We start from the raw sequence: 12,298 nt of genomic DNA, 5'->3' as shown, positions 1-12,298 counted from the left end.
GCAAAAAGGTTGAAACTAATTAACCGACCACGCTTATAGAATCGTATTCTTGTATTTATATACTCTTTTACTGACAAGATTTGTGCTTATTTATAACTCACTTTGTTATTTCTACAGTTTATATGAACTCACTCTGTCTGTCTGTCTGTTTATCTGTCTGAGTGGTAAAAAAATGTGCACACGTTATTTCTTCCACACCCATTCTCGGATCAAGTTGAAACTTCGCACAATTATTCATTGGCTTAGACAACCAATGAATCAATAAAAAAAATGGTAACCAATTAGTCAATTAATTACAGGTAATTAATTATTTTGTTTGAAACGAACAAGGGAAACTAATCTTTCAGTATTTACAGATATGACTAAATTTGTTGGGATTTAGTCCTTTAAATAATTGTTTACGCTATTTCATCCTCATTCATTCTCCAATCAAGTTGCTACTTTAAACAATTATTTATTGTACCTAAAAAAAAACAACATAAATCAATGAAAAAAACACCAATTAGTCATTTAATTATTGGTAATTAATTATTTAGTTTGATATCGAATAAGAGTAATAACTTGTACATTATTGAAAGATATAGTTTTAATTGCAGAGTTCTTCCCCTTTAGATAAGCTTTGTTTTTTAAAAAGGATTTTTTGTTAATATATTGCTTGTTAGTTCCATTGAAAGCTTACAATAGTTTCTCGAAATGTAAATACGATGTATATTGTTGATGCAATTTAAACAATTTAACATGCATACCTCGTGACCATACTATTTAGGATAGTGGATAATTTGTTTCAGAATGCCTGAAAGTTGAGCAGTTGAGACTCACTGATGCGTGATCTAGCACCATGACCATCTAACAGTGCACGCCCTGTACATGGTGATCAATTATTTACTCGCCAGTGCTGGAGTACATGTCTCGTATGCGTGAGAGGAAGGGCCAAGTGTGGACTCGCGTTCTGTTTGCCAGTGCTCACACTTGTGAGGGTAGCTTCTTGTTGATAACAATAGATACACGAAATGACAGGCTATGAATTGGAAATATGGCTCCTGCATGGTCAAAGTGCCATGTGAATGTACCATGGAATAATGAATGAGGTCAACTTGCCATGTAGAGAGAAATAACGTAATGCCCCTACACTAATGAGAATAAGGGAATGAAGTTATAGTGACCTTGTTGTTCTAGACTTAACCGTACCATAACATTACATTATTAACATATTTTTTTTTACAAATCAAACAGGAACATAAAACTAAAATGCTATTAAACCTGAGGCCAATATTAGAATATGCATCCTATGTTTTGTCCATTTAACCCAAGAAAACATTAAAAAAAAAACTAGATCAGACGCAAAATAAAGCCGTGAGATTTATAACAAAAGAATATTCACATTTGATTAGATTAACACCGTCAAATTTAGAGACACTTCAGAACAGAAGAATAACAAGAATAAAGTAAACTAACAATAATACATAAAACACTGAACCATAATTTACACATTTAAAAAATCTAACAAAACAAAGTCTAAATGGTAAATCTTCACTAACAAGAGGCTGAAAGTCTTTGTCTGACGAGGTTTCCAGAGACTTTAATTCTGTAGTCAACTGTACCCAAAGTTCTAATTCTAGAACATGTTGCACTACATTATTGTCCGTGGTTCGAATACCAGTTGCCTTCATTCCTTGCAGATTGACAGGATGATAAGTTCAATCGTGAGGTCACTTGAAGGTTACGATGGTACAGTAATTATTAACGGGAGTAAAATTACTCACTGACAAGAGCTAGCTGAGTTAGTGATGAGCATACAGAAGACTTCCACAACATTCGCCATTCAAACAAATGTCGAAAAAAAAACACAACAGGAGCGGAGTCACAGAACTAGCAAGTGTCAAAGGTTTGAAATATCTTAGGAGCTTACGTCTCAGACGAAACTTAAATTATTGCAGAGTCTACAGCTGTACTGGCGAAGTTCAAGATATTCTCGAAAGAAAAGAGCATATCGTTAAGAATGCAAATAAAACTGATGCACACCTTGGCCATGTCTACACCTTGGCCATGTCCACACCTTGGCCATGTCCACACCTTGGCCATGTCCACACCTAGGCCATGTCCACACCTTGGCCATGTCCACACCTTGGCTATGTCCACACCTTGGCCATGTCCACACCTTGGCCATGTCCACACCTTGGCCATGTCCACACCTTGGCTATGTCCACACCTAGGCCATGTCCACACCTTGGCCATGTCCACACCTTGGCCATGTCCACACCTAGGCCATGTCCACACCTAGGCCATGTCCACACCTTGGCCATGTCCACACCTTGACCATGTCCACACCTTGGCCATGTCCACACCTATGTCCACGAGTCTTCTGCAGAACTAAACAGGAGGATCCTTGCCATGAAGTTGAGATGTTACAGAAGGACAAGACTAACAATACTGTAACATGAAAATAACAGAACTGTAACAAGACTATAACAGGACCGTAAAAATTGACTTCATCATGTCTGTAACATACTGTAAAAAGAATACAATTGATTTTTTTTTTTTTTTACTGGAGTTCACCGAGCCCCAGAAAATTAGTTTTCAGAAGGATTTGACACTGCTGAGTCCCAAAAGGTTTTAGAAAAAGGAGGGATCAGACAGTGCGAGACTGAGAACCACTAGCACCCAATAGTTAATAGGTTTCAACGCCTGTCAGTCACAGAGTAACAGCATGCAGGGGATGGAAGGGTAAGGTGAAGACAAAAAAAAAAAAAAAAAGTCTTGAGCTATAACACAGCCACTCCGAGTGGTTCTATTCTCTGGAAGTTCTTAAACATTTGATGAAACCGAATCAAATAAAAAAATAATTAATTTCCAATAATTTATACACTATAATTAATTGACTAATTTTTAAAATTGGTTTCTATTTTATTTGGTATAATAAAAAGTTGTTTAAAGTTTCAACATAATCCGATAACGGGAGGAAAAAAAAGGTGTACAATTATACAAGGGGACGCCACCCCCCAAAATATTTAGCCTTATCTCTGAAGAGTTGAGGAATTAATTCCCTTGTTGGTATCAAACATAATAATTTATTTTTTTTATGTTTTGATTATGTTTCATGTTTTGTAAGATACACAAAATGATTGTGTAAAGTTTCAACTTGATCCCATAACGTGTATGAGAAATAACTTCCACCAGACACAGAGAGAGTTGATAGAAGCTTTATACCAATTAAAAAGCGAGAAGTCATTACTCAGACGACGTTGCATAGCTAAGGCTCCCATTTTTTTTCAAGTCGTCCTAAATTACGATTTTTATCGAATGTTTTTGATGAGATGTTTATCTGTCTCTAAAATGTGAGACACACAGGTGCTCCAAAATGTGAGACACACTTGGTTTCACATTCATCGTTCTATCATACTAAATACAAAATCACTGTCAAATTAACTTAATCAAGAGTAGGACACATCGAAATGACAATTTTGTCTGTTTTAAGATTTGCATCAGTTTTCAGAAGATTTTAATAATCTCAGGACATTTTCATGACTTTTTCTTATATTTTATAATTTCAGGAGACTACCAGAAACCATTTAATAATTAGCTTAAGCTTAAATGGTTTAATTTAATAATTTACATCTAGAATTCGCATCGCGCAGTGACTATGAAAGTGCTGGGCCCACTACGGTCGCATAGGTTGCAGTGGCCTAAGACCGGCCATGCGTTCTATAGCGAGATGCACATTTCTAAGATTTTCTTTGGAAGTTGATAATATTACGCAAACAATGTGCTCTTCCCTCTCTTGTAACTAATACTCTTTGTATGGGCACTTATTTGACTTAGTGCGAATCTAATTGTTTAAAAATACTCTTTTGAAGGTACATTGAAAGCTTTAAAAGGTTACAATAAACTTTGACTTTATTCGAATCATGTACGCCTCAAAATAAATTGAAACCATAACTATATAAACCAGTAATTCCCAAAGTGGTCTATATAGACCCCAAGGGGTCTACGAAGGGAAAAAACAAATTGGGGGTCTATGAGATGTACAAAGGGGTATAAATTATAGATTTCATCTAATCAGGTCGTGACTTGAATTTTTACATCCCATTAACGTAGTTCTTCACACTAAGATATATCTTGTACCTAAGTTAATCCTTTGAATATTTATCCTGCTATTCAAACGAAAAATTGTTGTATTTAATTTCAATACTTATTTTATGTAAGTAATGTTTAGCGAAAAGAAAAGTCAACTGTAAAGCGTTGGTTTTGATTTTTTAAAATTGTTCATTCCTTCCTTCTCAAACAAGCAGTTATCTATTGCCTTTTTTTTATGACGATATGAAACTAATTACGCCGGAGGATCATCTGAGACAATGTCACCCCGATAAAAAGATAAAGATTTGAAAAACTTTAGAACATCCAAAGACAAAGCTCAAAGACAATGTTTGAGTTGCAAGGCAGGAGAGTTTTGAATTCAGTCTTACTTCTCCTAGGTGGGTAGTCAGCCAAGACTAACGAGCCCTTCCTGCTCGAAGATTACTGGTTTCGGTGACAGTTACCCGCCTTCGATCCTTCTCCTGTTAGTGATAACATCTTCTCATACTCAATATTTCAGCATCACGGGAAAGATCAAGAAATCCACGAGAAACTGCTCTTTGTGAAAACTTTTACAATGACACTTAAGACAAATTATCTAATTAATTAATATTTAATGTTTGAAGCGCTATTTCATAGAACAACAAATTCCTATTTGAAACATAACATCCGTAGCAACGAATGATAAACCTGCACACACAAAAAATGTCCAGTGTGTTTGGAGATTTCAGCAATACATATTGTTATTTTAATTGGTTTAAATTTGAATTTTATCAATAAAAAAGAAGGAGCTCTCTAACTTTGTATGTAGCTTTAATTTTTTTTTTCACTTTTCAACTCACTACAGATAGAAATTAGTTTTTAAAAAAATGTTGATGAATTTGCAAAATTTTGCAAGCTAAGCAGGGGGTCTACCAAAAACCAGAAAACATGGCAAGGGGTCTACGAGACAAAAACGTTTGACGTTTGAACCACTGACTTAAGCTTTGTAATCTATGGGTCAGATGATATAAAGGTCATCTGTTTCTGTAGCCCACCGTTAACTAGGGTGTCTTGTGGCCAGCACAACATCCAACCGCATTTACTTTTCCCCAACTACTGTAATGTACACATTAGAGACTCAGAGGCGCCCTTTATTGATCCCGAAAGTAAAATATCAGTCTTCACTAAGATTCGAACCAGGAATTCCCGGTTCGGAAGCTAAAGGCTTTACCAATCAGCCACTGCACCTCATCCAAGATAATAACACTGTAAATAAAGATCCTCAAAAATGATCTACTAGGCCATGACTCACAATATCTTACAGTATTTCCCAATGGGGAAATATTCACATACGTGCGATGGAGCAAACAAGAAATAGTACAATACTGTATAACAAAATGGTGGTTGTGGTGACACGGCTACTTTGTGTGGTCAACCGTGACACACGGTCAAGTGTTGGGTATCGGGGAGTTAGGGGACTTGCGGAAGACAATTGTGTTCTAAGTAAGAAGAAGGAGGTCATCTAGTGGAGTTGTTCTGTATATAATGTTAGCCTTGTATATATCTTTTGTTGAGATGCTTCATGATTAAAAAGGCACTGTATACTTAAAGGGACTTCACAGTGGTTTGTTCTAGAATTTGCTTTAGATCTAGTAATGATGAAATATAGTACTACAACCTTTTGGTTGTATTTTTGAAGGAGTAAATTGATGATTTAGAATATTGAAGCAAATAATTATAGAATAATGAATTAAGTTTACTATTTAAATCAATTACACCAAGTTACCTTCTTAAGGTCCGCGGTGCTGGAGTATAGCAATGTAAAGCGCATTAGTTTTCTTATTAATTCCCCGTTAAAACTTAAGCCGATCCGTTATTTATTGCAAGAGTCTGCAATAGGCCCGACTAGGCTACAGTATAAACAAGTGACCCGGATATACAATGTATGAGACCTCTGACACAGAAGCTGGCGCGTACGAGCAGTAATGTTTTCCCCAAGGGAGACATATTCTTCTATTTTCTATCGCCATCAATCTAATGGCGGGAACAAAATATCAATGTAATTAATGTTACATTTGTAGCAGTTCATTTGAAATACATTAAGTCATTACCAGCCTCGGGATAATGGCCAGCCTTGGGATTATGGCCAGCCTCGGGATAATGGCCAGCCTCGGGGTAATGGCCAGCCTCGGGATAATGGCCAGCCTCGGGATAATGGCCAGCCTCGGGATAATGGCCAGCCTTGGGGTAATGGCCAGCCTCGGGGTAATGGCCAGCCTCGGGATAATGGCCAGCCTCGGGATAATGGTCAGCCTCGGGGTAATGGCCAGCCTCGGGATAATATCCAGCCTCTGGGTAATGGCCAGCCTAGGTATAATGGCCAGCCTCGGGATAATGGCCAGTCTCGGGATAATGGCCAACCTCCCTCATTGTTTCAACGTTCTGTGTTTCAAAGTAGATTAACAAAAGATGTGCATGACGAAATTGACATTAACTCTTTCTCTCCTAATTGACGATACCATCGTCGATTCGACCTCATTAAATTAAATCAATGTTTAATTTTATAAACTTTATTTTGAGCTACATAAAAAGAGCCTGCATTCCCCTTTAATTCTATACAAAATAATACGCTTTCTGATAACAAACGACAAATCTATTGATGCTTGATCATAACAGGGGAGTGAAAAAGTAATGAGCTAAATGAAGAATTGCATCAAAACATTGAAAAATAATTACGAAGAGAAAGAGTTAAAACTTTGTTAACTGAAGCTATTCACTTCTATTACTATCCTGAACAATAAAATCCTACTGGAGATTTTATAAATTTTTATCAATAGCGAATAACTTTTAATAGCTATATTTTTGGTGAATCTGGTGAGAATGTCCTACTAACCATAGTTTAAAAAAAAACGGCAAACTCTATGGCCACATCACAAGGTCCTCAGGGCATGGAAAGTTCTTCCTTCAGGGAACAGTACCAGGAAAAAAAAGAGGCAGTGAAAGCGATGAGAAGACAACATTAAAGAATGGACAGGGCTGTCATTGAATGCAGTCCTATCCAAGACAGAAAGGAACGCCACTGTCACTCTTAACTCTCTCTCTCTCTCTCTCTCTCTCTCTCCCTTTCCTATGCAATGGTCCTCTCTTATGCTTCTCTACTTTATCACTCTTATTTAACTAATTCTTCAATTATGCTTACCCAACATAAAACTTTTCTTTGACTTTCTTCTTCTTCTCTCTTTTTCACTCTTTCATTTTCTGAACAATCTCTCCCTCCCCAGCCCTCTCCACACTCTCTCCCTCTCACCCCTCTCTACACTCTCTCCCTCTCACCCCTCTCCACACTCTCTCCCTCTCACCCCTCTCCACACTCTCTCCCTCTCACCTATCTCCACACTCTCTCCCTCTCACCCCTCTCAAGACTCTCTCCCTCTCACCCCTCTACAGACTCTCTCACCCCTCTCACCCCACTCCACACTCTCCCTCTCACCTCACTCCACACTCTCTCCCTCTCACCCCTCTCCACACTCTCTCCCTCTCACCCCTCTCCACACTCTCTCCCTCTCACCTCTCTCCACACTCTCTTCCTCTCACCCCTCTCCAGACTCTCTCCCTCTCACCCCTCTCCAGACTCTCTCACCCCTCTCACCCCACTCCACACTCTCCCTCTCACCCCACTCCACACTCTCCCTCTCACCCCACTCCACACTCTCTCCCTCTCACCCCTCTCCAGACTCTCTCACTCTCGCCCATCTCCAGACTCTCTCCCTCCAGACTCTCTCACTCATCTCTCTCACTCTCACCCATCTCCAGACTCTCTCACTCTCACCCCACTCCACACTCTCTCCCTCTCACCCCTCTCCAGACTCTCTCCCTCTCACCCTTCTCCACACTCTCTCCCTCTCAACCCTCTCCACACTCTATCACTCTCATCCCTCTCCACACTCTCTCCCTCTCACCCCTCTCCAGACCCTCTTCCTCTCACTCCTCTCCAGACTCTCTCCCTCTTGCCCCTCTGCACACTCTCTCCCTCTCACACCTCTCACCCCTCTCACCCCCCTTTACAATCTCTCACTCTCACCCCTCTCCACACTCTCTCACTCTCACCCCTCTCCACACTCTCTCACTCTCACCCATCTCCCTCATATTCTCTTCCTTCCCCTCCCCACCCCAACTCTTTTCCCTCTTCCTCTTTACTCTCTCTCTCTCTCCTTCCACTCTCTGTTTCCTTACTCTTTCACATTTCCCTCAATCCCTCCCATCTTCTCTCCCTCTCTCTTTCTAATCTTCTCTCCCTCTCTCTTTCTATTTATCCCTATCTCCCCATTTCTCTCTCTCTCTCTCTCTCTCTCTATGTGTCTGTTTATCTGTCCAACAAAGTGCCACTCCAGCGTTCTATCATTCTGACTGACTCTAAAGACAGAGACAAATGGCTTTTTTTTTTTCAACTTCAAACGAACCTGAGGCGCCGGACGGATCTGAAAGTTGGAGAGATGACTCCCCAGGGTGCCGTTACCCCCAGTGGCGTCCCAAACTTGAACAAGTCATTGGCAGATAGAAAGAAATATAGCTTCCGCTAATCAGCTAGAACAAAACTTTTTTTATTTTCTGGGCCTTCAATCTTTATTTACTTTCAAGAGATTACTTTTGGTTCTCAGAGAAAGACATTACGTTCAGGATACGTCTAGTTTAGTTACCTTCAAGATTGTTTATTTGTTTCTAAAAAAAATTATTTGTGCTTCTAAAATAATTTATCAAGAAGGTAGTCTATCTGTTTCTAAGATTGTTTATTTGTTTCTAGGATATTTTTTCTCTCTCTCAAAGGGGGCAGTGCAACCATGAAGATTGGCTTAGGGTAGCGTAATCCTCAGACAGGAACACATTCGCATAATTATTAATTTTGAATGCCTTAAACTATACTTTTTTTTAAATTTTCTAAAATTTCCTAATAAAAAGGACAAAAATTATATTTAATTGTATGTTATATTTATCTAAACACAATAGACAAGGGGTGGGCAGGAATTCGGGCAAATGCCCTGTGGGGTAATACCCAAAAGGCCCCATGAATGCTACTCTGGTATGTATTACTCTACAGTGTACTAGGGCCCACTCATTTCATCTACCATATTTTCCAAAATAATGTAATGGCCTACATCCGTAGGCATTGCTACTAGTACTCTTCACATCCTTTAATGGCCTACACTGTAAGTTTGTGTAAAGTTATCGATACATTATCCAACTTAACATAACGACTTTGAGGACAGGTAGGCCCATAAAATGATATACAACATATAGGCCGGATTATAGGTATAGTAATGCCCCGACCTTTTTTGACACCCAGTCCACCCCTGCAATACACCCTTGATGTACAGCCTGGAAACTGTAGATTATTAGTGTAAGTATAATAACTATACCTAATCAATAGTATAGAAGAAAATAAATAAAAAAGCAAAGAATACGTAATCTTTATAAAACAAAGAGTTCCTTCTAAGCGGTAACATAATCTGATAATGTGCAGACTCAAGTAGAGCTATAAATAATTGTTTAAAGTTTCAACTTGATCGGAGAATGCGAGAGAGGGCAATAGCGTTAAATAATTATTTAAGGGGATTAAACTCAACAAATTTAGTCATATTTGTGAATGCTGAAGTATTATTTTCCCTTATTGCTATTTTTTTTTTCTTCTTCTTCTAGCCAGCTTTTTGCCTCTGCGCTCTGAGCTCTTTTGCAGACTGTGCCAAGGAAAAAAAGTGTGCTGTTTTCTTCAGTTGTTCAGCACTGCCGTACAAGGTGTTGGTTATGTTGGGCTGTAGTTAAAGTAGTGTCTGCCTAAGGTGGATTAGGAAGGGGCATTCAAATAGGATTATTGCTATTAAACTAAATAATGAATTACCAAAAATTAATTGTCTAATTGGTTACTTTTTTTTTATTTGATTCATGTCTTGACTATGTCAAAGCATATCTGTGCAAAGTTTCAACTTGATCCGAGAATGGGTGTGGGAAAGATAACGCGACGCACTTTTTACCGGACAGACAGACAGGAAGTGAGTTGATATAAGCTTTGTAAAAGCAAGAAATATTTGTTATATGCAAAGACTTAAGATAGCAGTGACCGCAGTCACAAGATCTGCCTCTGATCTATCAATATTATGTGTGTGTGTGTGTGTGTCAGTGTCTTAGTAGCGTGACATATGTATGCTGTGTGTATGTGTGCGTGTGTCTCAGTGTCTTAGTAGCGTGACGTATGTATGCTGTGTGTGTGTGTGTGTGTGTCTGCCAGTTCCTTCTCACTTCGCTTCTCAGAAGTTCCAGACAATTTCATGCTCTCTGACCTAATTTATCTTCCTATCAGATAATGGATGCCTAAATGGCTATCGCCGTTTCCACGGCAACGTACATGACCCTTGAGATGGTCCAATCACAGGCGAATTTTTTTTTTGTCCCCTGGCTGACCGGAAGATCAAACAGGACAAACTTATTGGTCAACATTGGTAACATGTTCTACATAACGGCCAGCTACTTTGAGCTCTTAGGGCAGATCTGTCTATCTTCCTAGAGAGCTGATAATACTGGAACTGTACTATACTATGAGAGGTGCATTTATTTTAAACAAGTAATATATATTTTTAAACATCAATTCTTACTTAATGTTCAATTAATATGGAAACTAATCATTCATATTTTATTTGTCATTGTGAAAAAAAGAAAGAAAGACAGAAAAGGGGACATCTGCGTTGCTAGCGTGAAGATCTATCAACTGATCAAACCAACCATTCAAATATTAGCTTGAAATGAATGGTTAAAATTTTTAACTTCCATGTTCCATTGTTGAAACCTTCCACAGTTTGACTATAAAGAAATTGTGACCTAATAGAAGGAACTGAAAACAAAAGTCTGTTTAACATTTCAAATAAAAATTAAATATATATTTGATAGAAGACAGTAAAGTAAGGCTCCCCATTCAGACCTAGCTATCAATGGGTCATATGATGTTAAGGTCATCTGTTTTCTAAGGCCAACGAGCATACAACGATCAGGGTGTCATGTGGCCAGCAAAAAGACCAACCCCAACTAAAGTCAGGTACCTTTTAGAGTTGGGTGGACTCGGGGCGCCCTCAAAATCCCGAAATTTAAACAAAATCCCAGTCTTCACAGAGATTAGAACCCAGGACCACAGATTCGATAGATGGATCTATTAGGAAATCAGATTTCTTGTAAAAACATGTGATTATAAGTTATAACTGCGTGTACTGTCAACACCATTCAGTCGGAGTGAGTTAATGAAAGGTTCAATCCTTTAATATCTAGATAGATAGATAGATAGATAGATAAACAGATAGATAGATAGATAGATAGATAGATAAACAGATAGATAGATAGATAGATAGATAAACAGATAGATAGATAGATAGATAGATAGATAGATAGATAGATAGATAGATAGATACATACATACATACATACATACATACATACATACATACATACATACATACATACATACATACATAGAAACAGACAGACAGGAAAATAAAACTAGACTAACAGGGGATTTTCTTAATTAAGTTAATCATAGAAATCAACTCTTTATTTCTATGTTTAAGATGCTGTGTACATTTAAAGGACATTTCTTTCAGAAATAAAATACACTAAGAGAAACAAAGAGAAAGCGATAAGGAGACATCAGTGGGTGATATTATAAAGCCTCAAGAATTGTAAGAAAGTTAAAAGAGTAAGGTTTGGAGAGTTAAAAAAAAATAGGAAAAGAACAAGGTCAAGGACGTAGTAACTGCTGCCAATTCAATAATTAGTTTGCGCTTTAGGCGGAATAGTTTGGAGATTTGATTCTTCTGTACTAAAAAGTGCGCAAAAGTTTTTCGATGATGTGTAAATATATTCTTACCAAAACATCCGGTACTCTTTTAGTACTCTGCAGATTGAGTACATCAAACAAACAAAAAAAAAAAAAGAGTTCGTTTTCATAAATTTGACACCATTTATGAAAAACCCTCGTAAGTTGTAGAAAACCAGTAAAGTAAATCGTATAAATGACAGACGTTACAGAAGTTAATTACTCTGATCCTATCAGGCACTCATATATTACGTATGTAGATATCTACTGGCTGCTATTGATAGGAACATAGTCAAACATACAAACAAACAGAATGAAAGTTACATGCATTAATGCACACAATCGTATACACATTCGGCGCACCAGCACACACATATATGCAAATAGATA

The 12,298-nt window shown here is 38.0% G+C and overlaps 1 protein-coding gene across 1 annotated transcript; it reads left to right on the top strand.

Moving 5' to 3' along the window:
* Positions 1–5,997: 5,997 nt before the first annotated feature.
* Positions 5,998–6,569, top strand: LOC129927147 (circumsporozoite protein-like). The gene is made up of 2 exons (XM_056034388.1): positions 5,998–6,038; positions 6,161–6,569. Exons 1-2 carry the CDS (start codon positions 5,998–6,000, stop codon positions 6,567–6,569), a joined length of 450 nt encoding a protein of 149 aa, XP_055890363.1.
* Positions 6,570–12,298: the final 5,729 nt, after the last annotated feature.

This window comes from Biomphalaria glabrata, chromosome 7, assembly GCF_947242115.1.
Source record: "Biomphalaria glabrata chromosome 7, xgBioGlab47.1, whole genome shotgun sequence".
Classification (NCBI taxonomy): domain Eukaryota; kingdom Metazoa; phylum Mollusca; class Gastropoda; family Planorbidae; genus Biomphalaria; species Biomphalaria glabrata.
This window is presented reverse-complemented; position numbering and strand designations above follow the sequence as displayed.